Source organism: Falco biarmicus, chromosome 11, assembly GCF_023638135.1.
Source record: "Falco biarmicus isolate bFalBia1 chromosome 11, bFalBia1.pri, whole genome shotgun sequence".
Classification (NCBI taxonomy): domain Eukaryota; kingdom Metazoa; phylum Chordata; class Aves; order Falconiformes; family Falconidae; genus Falco; species Falco biarmicus.
In genome coordinates, this window is record NC_079298.1 from 12621363 (window position 1) to 12649103 (window position 27741).

Consider the following 27741-nt stretch of genomic DNA (forward strand, 5'->3'; position numbering starts at 1 on the left):
CAAGGCAGGGACAGCCCCATGTCCTGGCTTGGTGGCAGAGCCACTTGGTAATGAGTGCTTTGAGGGGGGGTGATAGCAGCAGAGGCGCTGCTGGCCCCTTCCCTCGCACGCTGGCTGCAGGGCCGGGTGCTGGTCGCCCCATCACGCCTACCTCCATACGGGCAGACCCTGCTGGATGCCTCGTCCTGAAGGATATCCCAGCACTTCCTATGTTACTAGATGAGTATCCCCATTGCAGTAGTTATATATAAACATATATGTATGTATATGTACGTATTTGAGAAACTGTTATGGACTAGCAAAATCCCCAGGAGGCTTTTTTTAGAGGTGTTATCAACAGCATGTGCCTTGAATATTTGACAGCCGGGTGGGAAGCCCCGGATAAGGGCTTTTCTTTACAGCCTTGCTGTGCCCAGCGTCCTCTGGCCTCTATTGGGCTGCCGTACCAGAGACCCTTCCCCTCCTACTGCCGGCTCCTCGGTTGGCATTTTGGAGAGCTCGTGGTTCTTTTTTTTTTTGAAGTGAGGAACAAGTTCTTTGACATGGTTGGGGTCAGCTGCTTGGGACAGGGGAGGGAAAAGCATCCAAGAAACATCCCCTCATCATTGCCCTTTGGCAATACATGAGGACAACAGGGCTGGAGCCATTAAAAAATACCCACCCAGCCACACGAGCTAGGTAAGGTTTGGAGATACCCTGCTATTAAAGTCACACTGCATAACATTGCGCGATGGCTGTGACCTGCTTCATGGCACAAAAAGCACCTAAACCCCTACGGTTTCAGGTCTGGTTGTACCTGGACACAGCAGAGCATGGTGGGATTTGGTGCCACCATGCTGTGAGCTACATACTGGTGGCAAAGCACCACTCCAGCCTGCGGGAGAGTGGTTAGTGCAGTAACGTAACGGCACTCATGCCGGGGTTTCCACCCACGTGAGAGTTTGCACCCACACCAGGGTTTTCCCCTCACAGCCACGTGCTGGCTGTGGTGTAGAAATCCCCACCGGGCAGATCCTACCAGTGTTTGGGATGATCATGAGGTCCTGCCGTCTCCCAGTGATGCCCCTGTGGGTGGGCTTTGAGGGAAGCATAGGGTTTCTCTTGTAAGGTGTTTAGCTGGTCTCTGCTGGGCAAAATGGGATCTGCCTGTGGCTTGGGACTAAGTTTAGAAAACAAAAGTTTATATAGCAAGCTTTTAGCTAAAAGCTGTCTTTTTTAATGATGAATGTGCATCCAAGTTTTGCTAGGGCACCATCCCCTCCTGCTTGTGACTTTGGGTAAGTCACTTCCCCTTTCCATGAATCTTTTTCTTCCTTTTTTTAAGCCTTTTTCCATCTCCTCCTGTAAGGGGGGAGGCTGTTGGAGGATTTCTCTTCCCGAAGCCCCAGCAAAGCATTTAGCACAAGGGGGCCTTGATCTCATGTTACCACCACTGGGAATGAGTGCAGGTTAATGAAATGCACAATTTCAGCCTGTCCAGGACAGCCTGGGGTGGATGGGATTTCCACTGGAGCTTCAGGGAGGAAAAGGGGGGGGGGGAGGAAAAAGGGGAAATACCGCAGCCCTGGTCTGTGCTGCTAACCTCAGAGAGGAAGGGGTGAGCTCAGCGCTTTGCTGAGCTGTGACTTCCAGACCCAGGCAGTTGGAGCATCAGCTCACCAGCCACCCACCAACACTCCTGTGTGCATTGTGTGCATGCCTGGAGGGCCGGCTGCATCCTGGCACATCGTGTTGCTGTGCTGAGCTGCCATTTCCCTTCTTTGGATGCGGGTTTTGTTCTTTTGGACAAACAACAAAAATAATCCCCCCTTTTCCCGTTGATCTCAGTGCTGGGGCTGTGTGAACCAGCAGCCAGCTGCAGTCGCAGCGTGGTCCCTGGGGCATTGCTTGCCAGGCACCGCGGCAGGGTCGGGGATTATTTGTGCTGGAACTTCCTGGGAAATAAATGCTTCCCCTTTGCTGGAAGAGGAAACGGCCACCAGGTTGGGACTGCCGAGGCTGGTGAACTCTGGCAATATCACGGCTCTTGCCTTATTGCAATGGTTACTGGTAAAAGCCCTGGAGGTAAGAGGCCGGCTGAAGCCTGCTGAGCCTGGTGTGCTCAGGAGGGAGGAAGGGCTCTGTCTACCATCAAGCCTTGCACAGGGCATGTGTGGCAGCGCTCACACTCTCCAGTGCTGGGAGCTGCTGTTCGAGGTGGCAGCAGCTGCTCCAGGTCACCCTGGTGGGTGTGGAGGGGCCAGGAACTCACCCTAAATCTCCGTCCCCATGTGCTGCCAGAGCAGCAGGGTCAGTCAGCATCCTGGTGCGAACTCGTCCCTGCAAGCGTGCCTGTGCATGCAGCTGGCTTCATATGTGACCAAAATCTGTCTTTTTCTCCTCCCAGAAACCTCTACCCCTGAAGACCCCAGACTTGGGTTTCACGTTGCGCTGAGCCTCTGCCCCCATTCTGGCCAGCCCTGCCCGCTATGGCGTTGTGTCTCAAGCAAGTCTTCAACAAAGACAAAACGTTTCGTCCCCGAAAGAAGTTTGAGCCGGGCACCCAGCGCTTTGAGCTGTACAAGAAAGCCCAGGCCTCCCTCAAGTCTGGGCTGGACCTGAAAGCAGTGGTGCAGCTGCCTCCTGGCGAGAGCATCAATGACTGGATCGCTGTGCACGTAGTGGACTTCTTCAACCGCATCAACCTCATCTACGGCACCATGTCGGAGTACTGCACGGAGAAAAGCTGCCCCATCATGTCCGGTGGACTCAAGTATGAGTACAGGTGGCAGGATGACAGCAAATACAAGAAGCCAACCAAGCTGTCGGCTCCGCAGTACATGTGTATGCTGATGGACTGGATTGAGATGCTCATTAACAATGAGGACATCTTCCCCACCAGGATAGGTGAGTGTGTGCTGGTTCTTCACAAGAAGGCTGGGGTCGTAACTGGTGCAGCTTCCCACGCTGCCGGTGCACCTCAGGGCTGGTATTGCCAAGCTTTGCAACCTCAAGGATCGTGGCCTTTCCTGTTCCAGGTGTTCCTCGGTATCTGTCCCATTCCCCTTTGCTGCTAATTGAGCTTGGCATTCCTCTTTCTGCTCCTAGGGGATGTGGAAAACAATGCTGTCCTTTTCTGTGCTTGCACTTTTTCCAGGTATGCTGCGCTTGTGAAAACTGAGGCTTGGTAGGTTGTCAGCTTCCTTGCTCTTCCTCAAGGAGCTGAGCCACAGTTGGGCTCGTTAGAGTTGTCATCACACCCCTGCAGCATGCTCTTCTCTCAACTGACTCAATTTCTTTCTAGTTTTCCAGGTAGGTTCATGGTTCCAAGGTCTAACCCTTGTCCCACCTTGCTGCTTCACTTCTCAGCTCCTTTCCATCTATGCTAATTCATCTCAGCCCTGATTATACATCACATCTTGCTATTTAGCTGAGGTGTTGCCTGAGTGGAGATGCCTGTCCCCGGGATCTGGCCTTTCCAGCTGTCAACCCCCAGGGTATATGATGCGCCCCTTCAAAAAGTTGGGCCTTAGGAGCTTGCAGCAGCTGCCAAAGGCAACACAACTTGCAAACTAACCCCTCTGCTGCTGACTTCCAGCGCTTGGCAGCTGCCAAGGCTAGTATTAGCCCTGCTACTTAGCCGCTTTCTTGTTGTTTGGGGAGATGAGTTCAAGGGTTGGAGCTGATGCCTTACCTGGTGGGGCTGCCAGAGCCTCAGGCTATGCCTTGGAGCACTTGCTTTTCAGATGAAACACAAAGCTACTTGAATGTAAAAGAAGATTTAACGAGCTTCAGTGCAGGGGGTAGGGGGAAGGCAAGCATGGTTTTGCAAGTCTGCTTGACTTTTTTGGTTTTTCAAGCAGCAGAGCTGACAGAGCTGTATGAAATCAGTGCAGTTTTGGATCAGGATTTTTATTAATATGCTGGAAAACATTGAAGAAAATGGTCTATGTGGGATTGCTGGCAGCCACTGACTGCTGTAGCCCCATTTGGCTGTGCTGTAGCATCTAGCTGCGTGTCTTTTTCGAGAAAGTCTCTGGTCCTTGCAGGGGCTGCGGCTCTCTGCAGGCAAGAGGAGAGGCAGTGCTGGTAGGCTGGTTAACTATTAATTTTGGCCGCTGGGATGGGGTGGCCCCCCAAACCCCTGGTCTGACTTGGCTCCGTTGGCTTTGCCTGGGATTATGGTGGTACAACTGCCCCTCTGGAGGTTTCTTTCTCTCTCCCTCCATCACCTGAAGCCAAGACCTGCAGGCAATTGCTGCTGCCTTCCCCTTGCCAGCAGTCTGGGGCAGAGCTGGGTAGTGCAGTGCCAGATCCTTGGGCGAGGACAGGCAGACAGGCTGCCTTCAGTGCACGCCAGGGAGCCATCCCCTGGGATTCACTGGGGGCATCTGCTGTGCCACGGAGGCATCCCTCCCTCGTGGGCTCAGTGGGTTCCACGCATCGTGGCAGATGGAGGAGTCTGGATGTGTGGCTGGCTGACAGTGTCAGCGCAGGATGCTCTGTGCCGGCAGCCCCAGCTCTGCTGGGGACAACAAAATCGACGTTGATTCTGGCTGCAGCTGGGCGCAGGCTTGCTGCTGCCGAGGGGCGAAACAGCAGCCACAGGGTACGGGCTGCCTCTTCCCCAAGCGGCTTGTTCCCAAGGAGAAGCTCTGCGCACCATTAAAAGCAGGGGCACAGATGTGGATTTACGCTGTTTTCCCTCCATCCAGAAAGGACAGTGTCCTGGTCCAATTTCATGCCTTTCAGGTGGGATTTGGGATGTGATGCTTGAAAGCTGCCTTGGGGAGTCAGAGCTACAAGGAGTCTTAATACAGCAGAATACAGGCAGCTGGGGAGGGATAGTGGCGTCGCAGCACCCTCTGCTACCCCTCATCTCCCTCTGCGATGCAAAACCCAAGTACAGTCGTGCCCTCCTGGTTTTCACCTGATTTCTGGCACTTCTCCCTCTGAAGTGTAACACGTCTCAACTTGGGGAGGAATGGCTGGTGCCTCTGGTTTCCATTTCTTTTGTTTTGGCATGGGGACAGTTCTGGGTGAGGTATGGGCTGGCTGCAAGCAGTCATGGGGCAAACCCATTTTTTTCTCTTCCAAAGCCACTCCTGCGTGCCTCTTCCAAACCTCTTTGTTGTGAGGACCCCTGTGTCCCTGAGTGACTTCAGTCCCCTTGCCAGCGTGTCTTGGTGGCTCTGGCCTCACACATGTGAAAGGAAACTTAGCTTAGTTCCGTTAGTTCTCTTAGGAAAGAGATCACACTTTAAAATGCATGAAAGGCTGTTGTGGAGGCAGGGGGAGGAGGGAGCTGGTGGCACTTTGTTGTCAGTGTGTCCCCAATTAACTGCCTTTCAGTGGCCTGCCTTGTGTGCTGGGTGATTGCTTGGCAGCTCTGGCATTTCAGAAGATGGAGGTGTTTGGCTGAAGGGAAATGTCACATCTGCCTGTTCCTGCCGGGCTGCTCTTCATTGCTTCGCCAGATGATGGGCAAGCCTGGGGGATGCACAGCGGGGAGGGATGCAGGGCTCAGGGACCAGGCGAAAAAACAGGGATGCTGAGCCTTCCTCCTAGGGAGCCAACCCCTTGCAAAAAGACCCAGGACAAGGGGAATAAGGCACCGAGAGGACATAGGGGAGATGTGAGCTGTTTTAAGGAGGGGAAAGGAGTCTGATGTGGTGATGGGGGGAGATTTTATATTTCATGCTTTGAGTTGCAGTGAGGCTCTTCAATATTAGCAGCAGAGATGGGATTTAGCGTGAAGGTTTGTTCCACTCCTGCTTGTACCGAAGAGGTCCACTGGGACAGCCGACCACCATCTCAGCAGGTGTTTCATGAGCCTTGTGCATCTCAGCTTTACCTCCCGGCCCCTCTTTGCTATGCGCAATAAAACTGTCCCAGTACAAAGATCTCCCTGGCTAAGGCCACTTGACCACAGACAAAATTGACTTTTTTTTTTTTTCTTTTTTAAGAAACAGCAAGTGTTCCCCAAATTTGCTGATGTTGCCTGAGGCTAACCTCAGCATCCTTTTCCATCCAAAAGCCACAAAGCCTGAAGCAGCATGCAATTCAGTGGGGCTCGCTCATGGCTGTCCTGGCAGTTAAGGGAGAGGTATTTCATGGGTCAAAGGGGGGAAATCCTTCACGCTGGGTTGAGAGGCTCAGGTGGAAATGAGCACAGATGGTTCACTGGCTTGTGGGCTTACAGCATCCTTTGGCATCATGAGGGAGTCCTTGCCTGGGGTAAACAGGCACAACTCTCGGTGACTGGAGCAGAACCGGGCTGATATGCACCACTAAAGCATCTGGTCCTTCAGCGTGTGTCAGAGGTGGGAGGGGAGCAGAGCAACCTGGGTGACAAACACCTTTGGTTTAGCCAAGCTGTGCGATGCAGAGTGTATGCAGCTGATATCCAAAACAGCAGCAAGGGAGCCTGATGCCAGCAGACAGCTTGTGACCTGGCAGAGTTAACCAGCAGGACCACAGCCCTCGGATGGCACACTTGCACCAGTAGAAAATCCCTGTGGTGGTTTAATGGGGCTGGGGGGGCTGCCAAGCCCTCTGTGTACCGCAGCAGGGGTTGAGGAGAGATACTGTGTCTTCCCCAACCTCAGGGAAATCCACCTGCAGGGCTCGGTCCCACTTAAAGACTTTGTTGTATAATCATTCTTCTGGAGCGGAAACCTGTTTGTCTGCCAGTCAAGATGAGACAAATCCCTGCATGGAGTGAGCTATGCCATCTTGATCACTATAAATCTACAGCAGCAGCAGCTTTCCCAGATGACCTGTATCAGTTTGCATACGTTAGCACTCTGTTTCCACTCTTCCAATTAATGTGGCTGTCCTGAAAAATACATTTAGATGGAGAATGAACGTTGTTCCCATGCAGGGAAAAGAATAAATGATTCTACAGGTGTATTTTTACCATCTGGTAAAACTATATCAGTAGATTTCTTCAGTGAGTGGCCACATGAACAAATTACCACCTGGAAAATATTGGTTCCTCCCAGTCATCGTTCTGCTCTGCAGTGCCTGGTTTTAGGGAGGTGCTGTGGGGCAGTAGCGCACTGGGGAAGAGGGTGGATGGGATTTGCCGGGCCCATGGCAGTCGGCTGCATTGGCACTGGTCAGCCCAGCATCAGCCTGCTGGTTGCACAAGGCCAGGCATCCTACATCAGCACCATCACGGCTTCTGAAACCTCTCCGTTATTAAATCAGAGCAGACGCAGAGTCTGGATCAGACTCAGCGCCGGAAACACCCCGTGCTCTCTGCCAAATGTGCCTGCAGCTCTAAAGAGCATCAGTCACAGGAGATTTTGGAAGAGTTCTTGGAAAGCATTTCAAAACTCAAGCTCTGCCATTCAAGCGTGGTCCCAAAACAATTATAAAAAACAGAGAAAACTTGGTGCAAAATGATCCAATACTTTCTCCCCATAACGACAGGAGAAAAATGTGCAGAATTCAGCTAATTATTGCCGTTCTCTCAGCTGGCTATTTTTTACATGACTTGTCTTTTTTTCTGCCTGTTTTCTTCCAAAATTAACACCACACCAGCTTGCAGCTGCCATCATGCCATTAGTTTTAAATGGGGCTTTAAAGACTTATTTTTAGGAAAAAATGAATCACTGAACACCAGGGTGGCCAAAATGGAGTAGAGAAATAACAACAACAACAATAATTCATGATGTAGTTCATTGAATTACTGCTTTTGCAGAGGAAAAAAATACAATTGCCAAGAAGCAAAATAGCTTCCCAGCACTGATTCATCATGAAAAAATTAAATTGGCTGGAGCATGAGGGTTAGGGATGGGAGAGATGGCAGGAGAGATCCAAAAGCCATTCACAGTCCCTTTCCGTATGCACAGGCACTTTGTTACCTCTCATTTTCATTTCCTTTTACACGTGGTCCCACATGGTTTCCTTATGTTTTGAAGCAATCAGCACAGAGTAGGGAAAACAGATTTCTCAGAGCATTAAATCACATCTTGGGGTTTTGAAGCAAAACATCCAAGGTAAACTGAAGGTGCTAATTCATTTCAGGGCTGTGAGTCATGCTGCTTGCCAGTGCCTTGGCTGTGTTGCAGTGAGTGAAATTGTACCTGACAGCTTTTGCCCTGGCTTGGAGCATGAGTAAGGTTCTCCCTTTGCTGCGCTGTGGATGGCTGCTCTGCTCCACTCCTCCTGGGACCGGGCTGCGTTTATGTCCTGGGACAGGTGATGCTCCCAGCTGCTGGCTGTCTGGTCTGTGTGGAGTATCTGGTTAGTGCACACCTGTGATCATGGGTGGAGGAGAAGAGCTGACCCTGTGTATAAATCTTTTTCCCAGTATCTGAGCAAGCTCACGTTGCATCCTGTGGTCCCCTCCTCGTCATCACGCAAGAGTCAGAGGGTTACTGCTTGCCAGATTGTGGGTTTGCTGCTGCTTTCTCCAAGGTTGCTGGATGGTGAGCACCAGTGAATTAAATGTAAAAGTAATTTCAATGCCTTTCAATCAGCCCAGGTGGGTTTTGTGGTGTTCTGCTGCCCCTTGGGGCAGCTGGGACCAGCATCAGTGGGATGCAGTGGAATGGCATTGCTGGGTCCCAGTATGTGTGTAGGGCTGGGAGGGTGAAGCAAAACCCATCAGCAGCACCTGCCAGGGTGCTTTGCCAAAACCTGGGGCTTCATCCTGACTTTCCCCTGGCGTGCCATACATCTGCTAACAAGGTCATCTCAGCCATGCAGTCAATCCCACCAGCCTCATCCGTGCATCTCACCAAGCTGCTACTCCTGCTGGTTTATGCCACCGTGCACCACCTCCAAGATGAAGACCCCCAAGCAAGGGCCACCACTGCCCTGCTCCCAGGTGCTGCTTATCGGTGCATTGGCCGCTACTGGGGTCTCTCTGCCACTGCCTGGCCCAGCCTGACAGGGAGGTGGGAGCCATGAGGGGAGCAGCCTGCCACCCTTCATGCCTGGGGCCCCATTGCTCCCTACTTGCTGTCAGGGTGACCCCTTCTAGCAGCCAGGATGGCTCTGAAATGAACTTATGGGAGCTCAGCTGCTCGGTTTAAAGCTAAACATCAGCAAGGGCAGGACCAGTGTGTGGCCAGTGCTGAGATCCCTGTCCCAGGGCTTCCCCCTTGCTGGGACGTGCTGGCTGCAGTGTGCGCCTGGTTGCAGGGAGGAGGCACAGCCTGCTCTCGCTGTGTCCCCTTGCATGCTGGAGAGGATGTCACATGCCTTGTCTGTTGGACATCCGCTGCACCAGCAGCTGTGACCTAGGGCAAGCCATATTTATGCCGGATCTTTCTGCTGCTCTCCCCAGGTTGGTCAGATGCAGCCTTTACTGGAAAGCCCTTTCCTTTCAGCTTTGGGCGAGGGGATGGGGAATTTTTCCAGCTCCTCGCCAGCGTGGCCAGTGCCTGCTGTGGCTGCTGTGGCTTGCTTTCCAAGTCAGTGGAGATCAGCAGCAAGGCATGACTTGCTGCTGGCAGAGGCAACCTGCTTATCAGATATCCACCCTGCTTCCTTCCCGTGGGGAAGCGCTTTGATCAGCTGGCACAGGCCCCTGTGCCAGATGCAGGGTCCAGCCAAGCATCCGTAGCCTGTATTGAGGGTCCTGGCAGAGGCACACAGACATGGCTGCAGCTCCAGCAGAGGAAGCAGGACCCCAGGGCCGAGGGTCGTGTCCTGTGCTGCTGCGGCTGCCCCTGCCTCCCTGGGCGTGTGTATGAGTGAGAAGGGTGATGCCGGGGGGAAGAGCCAGAGCAGGACCCCAGTGACCCCTAGACCCAAAGGACCATAGTGGGTGGTGGTGTCCGTGACATGGTCGGGTGAGGGGTCACCTGTAGAAGTCCATCAGCGACAGCCAGCCACACACTGACACCTTGTGATGGACACAAAGAAGAGCAGCCCAGCTTCACCTCCCGGGAGCTGCTGCTGCTGGGTTCATGTGAAAGCACAGTGCTAGGTAGCCCAAAGGGTACTTTTAGGTCCTGGAAGCTTGATGGTATCTTTCCAGGCATCATTAGGTATTAGGTATCTCAGCAGCTCTCATAGTTGCTGATGGTCATGAGATTTGGAGTAGATGACTTTTAAAGGTCCCTTCCTACCCAAAATGTTCTCTGATTTATGCTAAATATCTGTTCCCTGATGCACGAGCTGCTTTTGGAGAGTGCAGGATGTAGCTGGAGGTGTCTCACCTCGAAGTCTCTCAGCTGCCAGCTTGTCCATGAAGACTTGCTGGCAGCTGATTTATAGGACAAGACGGTTCTGGCTAACCTCAGGACAAAAGTGGTATAAAGTTACTTGCCACCATCTGCCAGCTCTAGAGGTGGCTCATCTAACAGCAACATCTGGACCACAGATGCTGTCGGCCCTGGAGCCTGAGATCCTTCTGATCTGTCCACTCACTGTCTTACTTCTTTCTGAGTTCAGGACTGGGTTATGGTTTGCTGCTTTCCTTCGCTATCGCTCTTTGCAGTTTGGCAATAAACTCCTGGCAGCTGGTCAGGTCTGAGTTCTTCCTCACTGCCTGCTTTGACTGGAGGAGGCACTAGGCGAGTGGGACGAGTGACAAACTGGAGGCCACAAACATGCTGCTGGCTGCCTGCTGGCACTTTGCTGACTTCCCAGCAGCGACTGCTCGACTCTGGTCCCAGGGAGACAGGCTGTTCAGAACAGCATGTATTCCCCAGCCAGGGCCCGGCAATATGTGTTCATCAAAAATTACTTGCTGCGATGAATTTTTCTTTATTAAAAAAAATATGTTTCTTGACTGGCTCTTCAATGCTGGTCTGCAGGGGCCACCCTAACTACACGTCTGAGTCCCCAGCTGGGTGATTATGGCTTTTATTTGCTCAGCAAATTCTCACTCAGTGCAAAAAGCTCAAATGAAGCCATTGATAAAGCGTCGTGTCCTTCCTGACTGCAGGGAAACCTGGAGATCTCTCTCTCATCCCCACCCTTATCTGACTGGCAGGCAAGGAGAGCTCTGCAGTCAAGGGTGTGGGGCAGAAGCAGATCTCCAGTACCATCTCTAAGCTGCTGGCATGGCGACAGCCTGGTTGTACTTTGCCAGATGCAAACACCGTTCCCCGAAAGTCCTAACGGGATCTGTTAGACCTGGCAGTGAAACGGGTCATGTGGAGGTCCCTGCTGGGGGAGCAGCCCAGGGGCTGCAGCCTGCTCGTCATTTTGCACAGCAGAGGCCACGAATCAGTCCCCAAACCACCTCTCTGTGTTCACATTATGCTGAGCTGAGCTACGTGTCCTCCTCCAAGTGCTGGCTGGGGCATCTGCCTGTGGCGTGAGCAACGCGCTGCTGCCCTGCCTGCCGCGCCCTCGCTATGCAAGGAGCAAAGGGAGACGAGGCTGGGCTCAGGGTGACTCTTTTACACCAAAGATCGTTTTCTGTTCAGTGCTGCGGTACTGAACTCGGCACCTGCCGAACCCTGGCCATTGAAAACACAGGCTCCACGCGTGATGTTGGAGGCACAGGCCCTTTGCATTTGCCTCCCACAGAGGAGAGAGGCATGGCACTGCTGCTGGGAAACAAAACTGCCAGGAGCCTTTGAGAAAAAGAGCTTAATTGCCTAGTAAGGCTGATGAGAAAGATTCAAAGATAAAATTACCATTTTAAATTTTTTTTTTAGCTGAGAGATTTGCTGATGCTTTCCACAGTGCAAAACGTGTGAACTGGCTATGGTTGAGCAGAGATTATTTGGAAAGATTTTTAAGAGGTTATGTGCTGCATTAATAAGAAGCTAAGGGAGGAGGCTGGTACAACCGTGGGAAGGGAGGTTTTTATTTTGTTCTTTGCAAATTTGCATTGAATTGCTCAGGGGAGAGGAAGAAGCTTCAGGAAAACAAATTCCAGTTGTTTCATTTTCCTCCTCCCAAAAAACATATGTTCAGGGTTTCAAAGCCATGCTTCCTGTAGAGATTTACCCCAGGCTTGCTGACACTGACTGTGTCACACCTCTGAGATTTTCACTGTGATAGCAGTGCATTTAAACAGATAGAAATGCAGGGTATGAAATTGTGTCCTTGGGTGGGACAAGGCTAAATATACACCAAGGTGTGGCGGGACCCATTCTCAAACAACCTGGGAGGACATTTCAGGCGGGCGCATCAGACAGGTGCAATGAAATTACAACCTAAACATGATTAAGATGGGCAGTTTTCTTCCTGTTTTAATGAGACATTTGTTTGAAACAAGGATCAGGAAAAAAGGTAGCAAACCCACCTGTTTTCTGTTGATGCATCAAAGGTGATGCTTGGGGGTGTGTGTGGGAAGAAAAACAGTATGAGCTGTTCTTTTCATTCAGAGAACCAAGGAAGGTGTCTTTTCTGCTGGAAGGAGGTTTGGTTTTGTTCATGGACCTGGGTAAATACAATTTGACTTATGCTGTGTCTGCACAGGCTCGTAGGGGAAAGGCAGGGAGAGCAGGCTGAAGGATCCTCTGCCAGATTGCTGTGCATAGAGACAGATGTGGAGAGACATGGCCTCCTCCACCGGATGAGAAATTTTCTCTCCTAGGGCAATCCCGCAAATCCTCAGACCATGTCTGTGTGAAATTGCTGGGAGTGCCATGAGGAAGTCTGTGAGGAGAGCTAGATGGCACATTGCCCTGGTGTAGCTGTTGACATTAGCCACTGAGTTCTTCCTCATCGTCCATGACTGCCTGTTAAGCATGAGTGACATTTAAATGCTAGCTGGGTTTTTTTTGGAAATGGTCAAATGGCTTCCAACTTGCTTCTGCTTTGCAGGTGTTCCCTTCCCCAAGCAGTTCCAGCAAGTTTGCACTAAGATCCTCACCCGTCTCTTCCGTGTCTTTGTCCATGTCTACATCCACCACTTTGACAGCATCATCAACATGGGTGCTGAGGCTCACGTCAACACCTGCTACAAGCACTTTTACTACTTCATTAGGGAGTTCAGCCTCGTTGACCATCGGGAGCTGGAGCCTTTGGTAAGGATGCCCGAGGGGTGGGGAGGTGGAGGGGGTGAAAGTGGCATGAGCTGAACACAGTGCTGGTAGATTCAGGTGGGGGCTGGACTCTGAGCAGTGCAGTCACCCTCTCTGGACTCTTTCAGCTACCCTACCTCAGAAGCACACCCACGTTTTCCATCCTGTAACCATCAGCCTTAGTGCTCTGAGAGAGAACTTCCCAGCAACACTGAGGAAAACCTTTACCCTTTGAAAACGCTCCTTAAACTTTCCCTCTGCTGCCATGTCTATGAATTGCTCTTTGGTATCCTCAGGACCACCGTAATACAGTGTCCCTCTATACTGTCTTGGTAGCTCTAATGCAATTTGCACATCAAAGTGTTTCCAGCCAGTTGTGTCCACATGGCTTTTAGAGGTCAGATTTGAACCCAAGGTCTCCTCTGCACGGTCCTGAGTTTTCCAATTAGCAGACTAAGGTCCCTGCTTGAGATCCTAGTGTGAATTACAATGAGGCTGCAGGAAGGCAAGCCCCAGTAGGACATGCAGCTCCAGACAACAGCTATAAAGGCCAAGCTGGAGCTCCCAAGTTTCTCTGCAGCCTCCCTTGGGAAGCAATTAGCCAAGCAGAGAGCAAGAATCCTTGAAAGTAGCACGACTAGTAGGAAGCAGAGGCCAGACAGCCCAGGCACATAAACTAGAAAATGCACATAGTTCTGTAAGAGAAGCAAGTGTGTCACAGGCAAAGTTGAGTGTGGTCTGACTTAGGGAGGACATGTTGCAATGGGGAGAACAATTAACAGGGAACCCAGTAGTTAGCACACTGTGATAAGGGCTGGGTGCAGAAATGGCCATATCCAGCAGCAAGGCAAGACCCAGAGAGAGAAAGAGCTGAGAAAAGTCCCAGCATGAGCTGTCTGTTTAGGAGTATCTGGGGGTGGAGAGGGGTGGATGCCCCTGCCCCTAAGTGCTAAGCGCTCTACTCCTCTGCTTTCATTTGTATCAGTCAATTTGCTGCCTGCCTGCTCTGATCGTGATGTGGGGGGATGGAGAGATGATGATCTAATCAGGGGAGACTTGGATGACAACAGCATCTACATTATTTTGTAGAGTTTGATTGTGACTTACATTATCACAATGGCCCTCAGCTCCAGAAAATGGCAGCTCAGCATCACTCTGTCCTCTGTTAAGTCTTCCTCACCACCACTCCTCATTACATACTTCTTTAGCCTTGATATAAGCCCATAATGGTGTCATCTCCTTTGACTGGTGCTTGCTAATTTAAATAATTAGCACCTAACAGCCAAAGCAGAGGCTGACATTGCTAAATAGGCTTTCAATGCCAGTGACTCACATGCAACAGGAGATGATTTATGGGTCTGGATGAATCTAAGATGAACAGATTTTCCCGTGAGATGCAATCAGGGTTAAACTACAAGGAAATGAGACACATTTACCTCTGGTCTACCTGTGTCTCATTTCTTGGTGTGCCCATTGCCTGGCATCCAAGCCCCAAGCAGACCCAACCACACAGGAGACCTCCTTCTCTCAGGCAATGAGTTGCTGTAGGTGTGTATGAGAGCATCCTGCAACCAGAGGACAGCCGTGTCCGGGATGCAGTGCTGAGCTGAGGGAGGGACAAGTTGCAGCAGCTTATAAACAACTTTCTAAAACTGAAAATGGTCCTGCTGGCCATGCTGTTAACCCAGGAAGGCTGCAGCTTGACCCTGCCATCAGTCCCAAAGTCTGTATGGGTTAGGATTGATCCACTAGCTTCCACCAGCATTTCTCTCTGCTGCAGGCAGGAAAAGCAATAAAATGGGATGTTTTTCCATGGACATCCAAGGGGCTTTCCAATGAGCCCCTGGGAACCTGGTGTGGCTCCGATGCATTGTGCTGTGGAGCATGTGGGGAGCCTGGCAGTCATGCTGTTCTGGCTTTGCTTCAGCAGCAGTTGTGAAGATGCACAAATAGTAACATCCAGCCTCTGCTGCACCTTTTTTGGAAAGGTGGTAATCTCTCAGTAGGGATGAGATGAACTGTCCTTGAGAGGTTCAGTCTCTCTTGACTGTCTCATGATCCCAGAAAGCTGTCCTAACCTTGCATTTAGATGGCCAGAGTTAGCCCCCATGAATCCCATGAGGGAGGAGACTCCTGCCTGCAGAGGTGCCTGTTCCCTGCACGTGATTATGGAAAACCCCAAGCAGCTGGAGGGAGCATATCTGGAGCAGGACAGCAGGTCTCTGAGTGCTGTGTTAAGGTTGGAACTTTCCAGATGCGGGCTTTCTAGTGAGGAGCCCCAGTTTTCAGATATAAAGAAAGAAAAACCCCAGCACCTCCCCAGCCATAAAATGTCCCATTAGGCCCAAAAGCTTAGAAAACTCACAAGGACTGGGGGATGATGAGTGAGTTCCCAATTTCTAAGCCTGCCTCTGGCTGAATCTCCCTTTGCTGCCTCAGTTTCCTTTTTGTCAAGATTCTTTGGGGATGTGATTTCTTAGCAGCAAATCTTGGGAGCCGAGAGTGAGATGGATCCTTTGTACAGGCAGAACTAGCGGAAGGACGTGATTCACCCTCTCAACAGATCAAGAAATACGGCAGAGAGAAGCCGTGCACTTGCTTCCCTGACAAGGGCAGGTCACGGTGCTGGGCAGCAGCACTGGCAGCGGTCCAGCTGGTTACATACCAAGGCAGAGCTGTGGGGATTTCCAGAGTGTGATGAATGCTTTGGACATTTGGGGCCAGCCTGAGGAACTCACAGATGGCTTGGTGGTCCACTGGCTGCCCCAACCCATCCCGTTCAAGGCTGCTTTTGTGCATGGTGCTGCACTAATTGGGTAGGCTGGATGCTGTTGCAATGGGATGGTTACAGTCTTCTCACCCCTTCTTCTTTCTCATTCCGAGATGTTTGCAAACACTTCCTGTTTGCAGCGTGATTTTGTGACAGAGCATTGGCTTTTCATTTGATGGCAGGGTTCTGTGCTTGAGTGATTTTCCATGTTACCCCTACAGAGAAGCCATCTCTTTGCCACTCTCCCCCAATGGATTTTAAAAACAAAGCTTTCAGCACTGAAGAGCTGACACCGCAGCTTCTGTCTCCCTTGGTTATATTACTAAAGGGCCTTTTATAGGGTTACTCAAGCGTCATCCTACTATTCTAGTTCTCCTTTTTTCAGAGTTGCATCCTTCCTTCTCTGCAGACCACTCCTACTTGAAATCTGCTTTGGGAGTACATTTTAATGTGGCAAACCTTTCTCTGGGGTGTGTGAGGGGTCTGTGTGCACACACAGATTCAGAAGCCATGAACTTGATGAGGCAGACAGAATCACAGACTCCTCGCTGCAGCAATGTACATGATTTGCAAGCTATTAGTTGAGCTCCTTAAGGCAAGGACAGATACCATCTTCCGCCAGCTGAAAGCTGGGCACCTTCCTAATGCAGCTGGCATGATGCCATCCTGGCTAAAGAAAACAGTCTGTTAACCTAAACAGAGCTCAGTCTCACAGGTTTCCTGTGGCCCTCTGTTATTAGCACTCATTTGCATTGCAGTGTGACCATGGGATCCCTTGCCAAAACCACGTCTTCCTCCCGGAGGAGGCTCTCGACTCTTGGAGTAAGAGCTGGGAGCAGCTCCACATCCCAAATCCCTAGGCAGCTGCAAACGGAGGCTCTGAGTGCTGCACCACCTTGTCTGGCTGCTCAGTGGCTGAGTCAGGAGCAGGACCTGCATCTTTCAACATCTCAGCCAATGCTCTTTGTTGGACGGCTCTCAAAGCTAGGGCTTGGCCACAATAACCTTGTGCCACAGAGACTGAGGAGGATGCCAGGAAGGAGCTGCTGAGGCAGAGCAGTTCCCAGGAGGGCTGGCATGGGAAATACAGAAATGCTCTCCAAGGCTCCCACAGTTGCTTCCTCAGGTTGTTTTTGGACACCTACCAAACTGCCTGACAAGTGACGCTACTAAAGCCTGTCTTTCGCACTTACTGTTTCTTTCTTTTCTCTCCCCCTTCAATGCAGAAAGAAATGACAGAACGAATTTGCCACTGAAGCATTTTGGCAGGTCAACTCAGCTGGCTTATTTGGAATCTGATGGGACAAGACACCCTGTGGTGGGAGGCCTCTTCCCAAGGGCTCGCTCTGGGCATTTCGACATGAACTACAAACACTGCAGAAGAGCCTCTTCAGGCCAGGGCTGAATCCTGAGCCTGCCAAGCATCTCTGGACAGATTTTTTCATAGATCCCAGTCTCTGTTGTATGGCTCCTTAGAAAGTCACTGGAGAACTAGGCAAGTCTGGTTGACTTTTGCACACTCTGGTTTCTAAGACTCAATCCCATGTTTGATATCACCCCTGCAGCTACCTTTCCTCTTGTTTTGATCTCAGCTACACTGATCTCCAAATGTTTTAGTAGTGATTCCTGCCCTGTGAGCAGGTGTGACCTTGGCTACCAAATGGTGCCTGTTACCTTTCTTACACGCAGTGGGTTTGTGATAACATCCGAGATCAACTCTGCAAAGCTGGTGACAGTTGATCATGTGGTTAGTTGCTGATGTACTGTTTTTAACCATGAGCTATGAATGTCTTTTCTTCTGCCCTAGCTCATGCTTTACCAAAGGGACCATTTTTCCCTGCAAGGGATTTTTCACACTTGGCAGACGGGACTTCATGATGCTCTAAGATGCATCCAACACTGGCTGGACTAACGGCAAGGTGGCCCCAGGACAGCGGAGGTGAACTAGGCCACTTTTCAGTGTGATCAGCACAGTCTACCAGAGAAGGACTCAAAGTGGTGGAAAGAAACTGTTGCCAGAAAACAACATTACCAACATGTCAGCATTTCCTGACATGTTGCCTTGGTTCAAGGTCAGCAGATGCTGTCTGTAGAAACTGTTTTCCCATTATCCAACCCTACAGCATAGTAAAGAGTAAATTAGGTGGAGAAGGGCTTTAAGAGACATCTAATTTATGCTGTTCTTCCACAAAGGCAAGATCAGTCCTTCATAAACCTTTTTGACCTTTTGAAAACATACTATTGCTACCTGGTCTGTGCCATTATTCTCCTGAAAGGTATCACATCTCAAAATTTCTTCCCTTTCTGCTTGCAATGCCTGATAACTTGTATTGTGTTCCCTGTGCCATTTTTCTTTTGGCAAAAGTTGAAGTCTTTTTTTGTTTTTACTGGTTTTAGGGAGTTAAAATCAAATTGTCTGAGCCACAGCATTGTTATGCTTGTGTTTCCTGACCTTTTTCTGGGAAAGTTTTGTATACCAGACACAGCTGATATTTATAATCTGGGGCTTGCACATTTTTGGGGTAGGGAGGGGATGCGGCTAGAAAATGTAAATATTCAGGCCAACATTAAAGTGCACAAGTGATTTTTTTAGTGCTCAAAGTGCTTATTTTGTTGTGAAAATCTATTTTTTTTTAATCTTGTGTACCAGATGTATATTTTTACATGGAAATAAAACAGAGCAAAATAGACACAAAACCACCTGATACATCATTCCAATATTTTCTGTGTAAAATAATTAGTAAAAGTCCCAACATTTTTGTTCTGTTACTCATTAAAGAAACATTAATAAAGCTGGTGTATTTCATTCTCCCCTGATTCACCTGTAGTAAGACAAGCATCCTGAAAAAGAACCCAGGATAACTTGAAGAGTAAGATTTCCCAAGGGTTGCAGCACTGACGGATATCAATACCATGTTGAGACCTCAGCTTGTATCTCAGAAAGCAGCTTTACACAGGCTAATGTTGCTGCTCTTCATCCTCCCCTTGCAGACTTTTCACCAGCATCTCACCTGAAGGCATTTTCCTGGCGATGCACAGTAGTGAGTCACACAGCTTGGTGTTGTCGGCAAACAATGAAAAAGTCAAACCTCTCCCTTCAGGAGGCTCAAGGGTGCCTATGAGTCTTCAGCATCCCCAGAGCTTCCACAAACATCCCTGCACAATCTGAAAGCAGGCAGAAACCCTGGGATGCATTACATATGCATGTAGCTCTTGTTAACCCAAGTTCCCCAAATGACTCATCTGCTCAGATGGCTGCCAGGTGCCTGGGACTCATTTGCCTCTTCGCAAAACCCCTGGGTTCTCCTGATGAAGGGGAGATGTACTATTGCCAGGATTTTATTTTCCTTCTCTGCAGCCACCATGTCCTCTGAGACCAAATAAAAGGCTGTGGTGCCAGTCACCACATCAGATAGAGGCTGGCATGGGAGAGACACTGTGCTATGCAGTGTCTGCAGACATTGAAGAATTTAGGAATAGCCTTGGATGGGTGAAAAAAGGGCTTTGTGGAGCATAATGTCTCCTATCCCAGTGCCACAAGGATGGGATATGGAGAGGGTTTGGGCTTGGCCAGTGAAGCGTACTGCCCTTGGCTGGGCATAGGCAGGGGTCAAGGCTGACCTGCCCTGGCAGCAGCCCCATTGGCAGCCCAGTAGGGCTGGGCTGGGCTGCGAGGTGGTGGTTGGGGTTCGCTGGTCTGAGTGGCGGCTCCTGGGTTTAAGCCTGCGCATGCTAAGGCTGGACAGTCCTGGCTGAATGCTCACCGATAACCATGACATGATCTGGTCTGAGATATTCCTCGTCTCTTGGTGAAAGCTTGTAAAATCTAAGAGAAGACTTGGGAGGAGAGAAAACTGAGCCAAGGTGATGCTGTTGTGTCCAAGGGTTACAAATCTGTTCGTATTGGGCGACGACCATGAATCCACTTGGGATCAGAAAGGGGTGAGATGGGTTAATAGTACCAGATCCACTCCTTGATTACTTTAATGGTGGTAGGCTTAAATGCTGATTCTAGCAGAGAGTTTCACAACTAGAAGCAAGAGTTTTTTCCTTGGATGCGTGCAGCTTTTACTTTCTAGAAGCTGATGGCTTTGCTAATGCAGCCCAGTCAGCCAGATTCCCTCACGAAGGTCAGGGCAGGACAAATGACTCATAAGTGTCGAGAAAACCTCTAATCAGGAGTGTGGCATTCAGCTCCCTGCTGAAAAGAGACCCTGAGTCAGAGCTGAAATGCCAGCAGTGTGTGTGCGACTACCGCGTGTCTGCATGGATGTAGAAAACAGCAACAGCAAATGCGGACTCTTACATGACAGGGTCCCTTTCTGGAGAGGTGGCTGTGGGGGAAACAAAAGCATGGTCTGCCCACAAATTCCTTGAAGGTCTCAGTGCAACACAATCCATTCAGCTCCAGTAAGGCACCTTACTCTGATGCTTTGAAATACCAGGTGGTGACATCTGCTACTGACACCCATAGGGCAGGACTCACTACCTGTGTAGTTGCTCAATGCTGGCCAGAAAGCCCCAGGGTCTCCAACCTTTTTCAATGTCTGAGCTCACCCAGGCTTTCCCCCATCCAGGCTGGGTCACCACTGGGGTCAGCCACAGGTTCCTTGGCAGCAACACGGATAACTGGGATAGCAGTGTTGAGATTATAGCCATTGGATCCTAAGTGAATACAACAGTTCCGTGACTGCTGCTTCTTAAAAGTATCTGGCACTTGTTCTCCCAAATCATGTGTTTTGGTGGAAAACTTGAAAGAAGTTTGGGACTTTGCAGGAACCCTGGCCTGTAGGGCTTCTCTTGCAGAACAGCTGGGTCCATGTGCTGGCTGCTGGGGTACATACTCCAATCCCAGCAAGTGGTGGTATGCATTGTACATCCTCCTGCTGAGAACAATAATCATGAAGGGCAGGAAGCGGATCCATATTTTCAGGATTTATCAACTTGTATGATTCTTCAGCCTGTGTTAGAAGGAGAAGCTTCACCATCATTTGCGTAATCCTCCAGCAGCTATTTTATTATTAACTTTAATGAAGCTGTACCACCTGGGATTTGACACTCTGGAACAGATGTCTTCTTTGTCATTTAATATTTTATATCCACTGGGCAAGTCATCAATTGCTTTGGGCTATGCCCTGATGACAGAGTGAGGTAAGCATTTTGCCATCCATTCATGTGGCTGTCAGGTGAGCATAGGTAAGAGCTGGCGGTCTCGGGGCAACTTGCTGTAGGTGTCCTGGGCTGGAGGCCAGGACCGGCACCACACTCATGGTCTCCCTCCCTTGGGTCTTACTCATCTTGCAGTCTTCCAGTAGTGCAGGTATTCACCACACTTACGTGCACTGGGAGGAATAAGGGTTGAGATGTACACAAGGTCTCAGTCCCAGCCTAAACTAGCTGAGTGGATGTGCTGGTTTTTATAGCTGCATATAGGTGGAGGTAATGTTATGGAAGGCCTTTATTTCTAATACTGTGGCAAAATGTTCTGCTGTTTTGGTGACTGTGCTCATTTCTGAGGATTTGTTTTCTTTCAGTCCTTGGATTGCTTCTCTAACCCATAACTGGCCTTGTTAGGAACACAGCTAATGTCTTCTCTGTGCTGGAAGCAGGAGCCCCAGCATCTTGTCTAAGTCCTTCTTGCTTGACTTTGCAATCTGCTCTATATTACTGCTCTCTGATGCAAAAATAAATACCTAAGCAGAACAGGAATGCAGTGAAATCAAACTGGGATGCTGCATTTGAAAATGTCGCCACTTAGAAGGAAAATCATCTTCCCACTTCTGTTTCTAGCAGTTACAACAGTTTCCTTCCCAAGACACCCTTTTTGTACTATGACTTCCAAAGTCATTCAAACTCACAAATATTCTAATATTATACTATCTTGTAGCCAATGCATAACAATAGGAGGATTAAAAAAGCCTCTTCTGCATAAGCATGTAACAGAAGACTGAGAAGCCTCCCTCTCTGGTGGAAATCACTTGTACAGCAACACCTCTCACATCTCAAACCCAGTTGGGTAGGATGAGGATATCAACCCCTGCTTGTCAAATGAACTTTCTGAGAGTTTTGCTCAACTTTGGCCCCAAGACTTTTGTTTTGTCCATGTACAAATACTGTCTAAACCTCTAGACAGCACAGATAGATGTAGCATGCGGAGTATCATAGGATGAAACTGCGACATACAGAACTTTAGCAAAGAGGCTGCTACTCATCTGGGTAATAGCCTGAGGAACCCAAGGGCATGAGACATCTTAGCCCTGTTCATTTTAATAAGAATAGATCATCAAAACACCACATGTAACATCACCAGATCTCACCCCTCTTGTCCATGTCATATTGACAATGATGGCACAGACACAAGCTAAATAATCAATACCAAGTTGTAATACTTAAGTCAGACTACTTGGACACAGCCCCATGTGCCTCCAGTGGCTGTCCAGGGGCTTAGCATTTGGGATAGCACGCAGTCTGCATTTCCCCTTGCTCTTCTAAGCAGGACACCATAGGAAATGGACTGGAAGCATCTGTAATGGGTCCTGCTGACTCTGGCAGAAAAGCGAGGAACTGTTGAGGACGAAAAGCAATCCAGGCTGGTAGAGTCACTGCTGCTGAACAGCTGTTTTGGGTAGATGGGGGATGCAGTAAAAGCCTCTGATGATCAGCTTGTACAGTGGACACAAGCATTTTTCTGCTTGTTTCTAGTAGGTTTGGTTTGTTGGTCTCCAGCAGACTACACATTTTCCAGGTCACGTGTTACTTGGGCTTTCATTCAACAGAGTCACTTCAGAATCTCTGTCCCAGTGGGCAGCTGGGTGGCACTGTGTGAGGGTGTGAGTGCTCCTCATGGGCCTGGCTCCAGAACAAGCAGGTTTCACCCTGGCATTCACATCTGTATGGGCATTTTCGATGTCCATTTTGAGAACTTTTCCATGTCCCCTGCTGTGAACCACTGTGCCAGATGTGACACTGAAACATGGTCTCTAGGGGTAGAGATATCTCACGCTACCCATAACACTACACATGAATCATAAGGTTTCCTGAAAGAAACAGCACTTTCTCTTTTATTTTTTGAGGGGTGGAGAAGGGACATTCACAACAAAAGAATGACACAGAAGCTTGATCTTGGCACATGTGATTGCATAAGCCTGTCTCTGGGTTTAATCACCTAAATGAAAAGTATAATTTTCAGAGAAACTGAGGCTGTACAAATTCCTTGAACAGCACAGGGAACAGTACATGCTCCGTGTCCTGAAAATCAGACTAGATTGCAGGTGCTTAAATATAGATTTAGGTGCTTGGCTGTGGAGAGATAAGAGAGGAATAATTCTAGTCGAGGCTCGAAATCATTTTAGTAGTAAAACATAGGCCAAAGTACTGTGATCCAATTGTAATGCTGCTAAATCAAAACTAGCTCTGGTAATTACTTCTCATTTGCCTAACAGCCAGCATAGATGGCTCCTTATCTTCTCTGCTGTGTGCTGCATGGGTAAAAAGCGGACAGGTACTTGAAAAGCTATTAAAAAATGAAAGGAAAAGTCGTGTGGAAGAACTACTCTCTTTACTGTGGTTAATAAACCAGTTATACTGTTTGAGGAGGTGGTTCCTTCTTCACTTTTCATGGGACTTCACCCTGAAATATTAGCATAACCATTTCCTAGAAATGCCATGCTTATTCTATTAAAAACAACAAATGAAAATAAAAATATTTTTTCTTTTTTCTCATGCTTTGTAACAGGCTATATTGAAACTTAAGCTTTGTCCTCTGGCTATGTGGGTTGTGCAGCTGGGTTACCTTGTAAGCCACAAAAGGGACAGAAAAACAAGGATTCAAGTACATACATCTTGCTTTGAGAGTGGATGCCTACTTTCACAGGCAGAAGATGCTGTGTTGTGTAAGAGCCTTTTAACCTATGGGAGAAAGGTGTAACAAAAAGCAATGGATGGGAATTAAAAACCATAATGAATTCAATTTGAAAATATGCTGCAAAAATTTAAGATGATCTCCCTTGAACTTGATACAGTCCTAGATGTTGAGAGTCTGAAAGGTGCTTGCATGGATCTGAGCTATTCTTGCAGACCACCTCTTACTTCCGTTCAAGTGGGACAGATGTTCAGACCTAAGACCTGAACCTTCAAGGATAAAAAATTTCAATGTGGTGTGGAAATAGGTGGGCAGCTAGGGGAGAGCAAAGACTACTAAAGCTCTCCCTGAGGGAAGAGGGAAACAGAAGAATCCTCCATCTGGATAGGCCACCATTCACATGGGGAAGAGCTGCTGTGAATGGCTTCGCTGTGGAGAAACTTTACCTGGGCTTGCACCTTGTTAGACATCAGAGTGCTGCACTAACATGCACACATAAGTGCATCCCTAGGAAAGCAGGCTTCAATACTTCTGCTGTTTATAGGACATGCTCTTCCATGCCAGCCTGGCTGAAAGAACAAAGCACACTTTCATCCTGGGAGAGGATACCACAAAGATACCATTGATGTTCAGTAACCTCATCCTGTACTGGGACCTGCAGGCTTCAGCTGTCTCAGGCACTGCTCTGCTTCTGAGCTGTTTCCTTTGAACCCAGGTGAGGAATTGGTAGCTCTCAAACTGTGATGCATCTTCCTGGCCCCTTGGCAGAGAAGACAGCAACAGCAGGTAGCATATGTCTTAACTTGCTTTATATTTGCTGAGACTGTGCCTTTTAGTATTGTGAGTACCAAGCTGCATGTCCAGACTGAAACCATACAGTCCTGGAATGCTCATGGGTTCAAGCTGTAATTCACTAACTAAACTGACTTTGGTGTTTCTCTTGAGCCATTTTAACAATAGCCAACACTGGCAGAATTAAACAGCTTTGGGTGAAAAACACTGTTATCAACAAGTTATTGACCCTGTATGTGGCAGAAGAGTTAAAAGTTTTGGGCCAGTATAACTAAAAGAGGTTGTTCTCCCTCCATGGAAACTTGGAGATGGTTTCTGGTGCTCAGGGGGTGGGAAGAGCTATATATCTCTTTGCCATCCACAGTCCTACAGGCGCTTTACCATGTGGCAGTTACCATCTCCCAGTTGAGATGTGGTAACAGTGTGTGCAAATGCCCAAATCCTCACAAATGCAAAATAAAATGAGTTAGAACATCTATATAATGACTGCTAAAAGTCCTGCTAACTTGATAACTTGCAATTTGCTTTGATTTTTCCAGACATATTCAGATTCCGCTTCAAAGTTTCCCATTGTCTATCTGGTATCTGTAGCCATACAGTGCAAGCTGCGCACACACACAGAGTGCAGCAAAGCTTGCAGTCTCTAGGCATGAACATGTCCCACTTCCTAGCAAAGCTAGTATCTCCAGTGATGTTTGAAATCCTTATGGAGAAGATACTATATCACAAATGAGGTAGGGAGTAGTAGCTCACAGGAGTTCTTGTTGGACTTGATTTCAATTTACTGTATTATTTTTTTTTTGTACAAACTCCAAATTTACCAAGTTTACATCTTTTCATTTAGCCTACTAAAATAAGTGGAGAACCGAAACGTCACCGAGACTGAGAATAACCTTATCAAATGTCAATCTGAGTTGATATGGAAAAGAACTATTTCTTTGCAGGGATACTTCTCTGCAAATGAATTCACCTTCCTGCTCAGCCTTACGATGCAAAATAGCACTGATAAGTGTCTCTTCCCGAGCCTTTTTAACACCCAAGAATTAGGTCAGAGCTGCTTTTTGTAAAACTAAAAGAAAGGACTCATCTTCAATCTCCAAAGTAAGATTTCTGCTATTAGTGAATTTGTCTCTTGCAGCTCTTGGGGATAGTGTGTGCCTTGTGCCTCTGCTGAGAAGAAAACCTGATTTTTTTTCCCAGTCAAATATATTTACAGGCAATACAACCAATTAAAGCTGGCAAAATTTAAAGCCTTATTTGGCAGTAATAATTTTAAAGGATTTTAAAAAATATGTAAGTAGCGTGTTTGTCTTTGCCCCACTGCTCTTACACTGCTGCCCCTCATCTGTAGCTGCAGTGGCCACAAAGAAGGAGACTTATCTTTCACTGCCAGATAAAAAAGGGGCAGCTGTTCTGCAGAGGTAAGGAAGTAGCTGCAGGAAATAAGGCTGCTACCTAAATTATTCAAGACACCGTGGGAAAAATGAGAAAATGCATCCTAATGTAGAAGGACTGTGATTTATCCCAAAGTGGGTAGGAGCAAGCAAGGCTGGGATACAGATTCACCACGGAGGAGAAGCAGCAGGTCAGGTGTACAGCACTGCCTTCTCAGAGTCCTTTAGGTGTTTCATCCCACAGTAGGGTTTTCATGCTGTGCCTCCATAGGCTTATACCCAGCTTCTTGGCTGTTACTATTTTTTTCTTTCTGCTCTTAGTCTGGCCTGCTTGAAGGCGCACCCGGCTTACTGAATGTCGCCAAACCCCACTGCCATTAGCACCCTGCTCTGAGGGACAAAGGCAGGGGACACTTTCCCCTTGTCACCTGAGCAGCTGCTGAGGTACATCAGCACTAAGTTGATCCCGAGGCCAAATGGAAACCTGTGAAAAATCACTGGCTCATGCAAAACACTTGCAGGGAGTGCAGGCAGCAGAGAAAGCAGGCAAGGAAATGATCTTCCAACGGATCTACTAGACTGCTGGTATTACAGACAGTGCAGTATCAACTTGTAAAGCTGAGACAAAAAGAATTATCCTGAATAAAAAGGCTTCTCAAAAGTTATCCTCATCACCCCTCCTGTGCTCTACGTTTTGTGAGAGACAGTACTTGGTGCAGGTGTTAAAAGTCTTACTGGATTTTTTAACTCATTAGGGTCTTGACTGCTGAGGTATTATCTGAACTGCATGTGCTGCATTTTGTTTGTTAATTATTGTCATTCTTCCACAAGCGCTTCTTGGCAACCCTGCAGAGGGATGGGGGGCTGCAGTACAAGATGGCAGCCACCTGCTGCTCCACCTCAGGCCACCACAAGAGGGTCCCCACACAGCCCTCCCACCCTGAGGGGCCCTGTGTCCTGCTGCCACTACCGGGGACACGGCCAGGTGCATATCCCTCTTCTGGGAAGAAGACTAAACTGCCAGCCTAGCTGGGGGAGCAGTGCCCGGGCCCCGCTGCCCCCCTAACGTCTGCTTCCCTGCCGCCTCGGGGGAGAGCCCCCGCAGCCGCCCCGCGCCTCTGCGCGCCCCACCCACCCGCACTGCGCCTGCGCGCCCTGTGCGCCGCGACCCGGGGGCGGGCTCACCGCATGCGCGCCAGGCGCGGGCGCGCTCAAGGGGCGGGGCGGCCCCGCCCCTCCGCACACCGGAGCGCGGGGCGGGCGGCCGGCGGCGCGGTGCCGCCCCCGCCGAGGGACGCCGGCGGCCGCCATGGAGGTGAGGGCGGGGGGGGGGGGTGGGGCGCGGCGCGGCGGCGAGGCTCGGCTGCCCGGCGTCTTGAGGGGAGCTGCGGGAGGGCAGCCCTGAGGGGGAGCGCTCCGTGCCTGCAAGAGCCGCAGGGCTCCCCCGGCTGCGAGCGCGGGGCTTGTCACCGGGGCTTGCCGGGACTCCTGTCAGGCGCGGGGCTTGCGGAGGAAGAAGCACCTGAGCGGCGGCAGCCCCGGCTGTGGGGTGGTGCCGGTGGCTGGGGATAGCTGGGGGTCGGTAAGATGCCTGCAGCCCGCCGGCCGGCACCGTCGGGGCTCGGGGCCCGCTCCGGAGGACGTGGGAGTTCCCTGTGCAGGGGGTCGTTCATTCCCCGAAGGCTTGAGCTGCCGTATCGCACACGTAGCGCGGTTTTTAATAAAGTGTGGTAAGTCTGTGAACTCCTGTGAGGCAGCTTTCTGTTAAGGGTATTGCTGGAGTGGAAAAAGAGCGGGCCAAGGCGAATCAGCCTGCTCCTGGATTTGATCATGCATCTTTTGGTTCTTTTTTTACATCTGTCGAAAACTCGATGAGACCTGTGAACCCTTGGGACCACTGAAAGTCTGTCGAGGTTTAATGTCTGCTTCGCCTCTGCCCTGTCCGTTAGCCTGACCCGGGTGACCTTCTGAGGCAGCCCAGGGGGAGAAGCCAGCGCA

General features: G+C 49.6%; 1 protein-coding gene across 12 annotated transcripts in view; it reads left to right on the forward strand.

Moving 5' to 3' along the window:
* Positions 1 to 27741, forward strand: part of LOC130156702 (MOB kinase activator 3C) — a 58217-nt gene that overhangs the window by 6499 nt on the left and 23977 nt on the right. For 5 of the 12 annotated variants that reach the window (XR_008824569.1, XR_008824568.1, XR_008824567.1 and 2 more), the window contains exon 4: positions 2387 to 2886. Coding sequence is in view for 6 of the 12 variants with exons in the window: in XM_056355373.1 (XP_056211348.1) it covers positions 2469 to 2886 (418 nt within the window). In the remaining 6 variants the exon portion in view is untranslated. The other 7 variants (XM_056355367.1, XM_056355368.1, XM_056355370.1 and 4 more) reach the window with 5 other exon arrangements.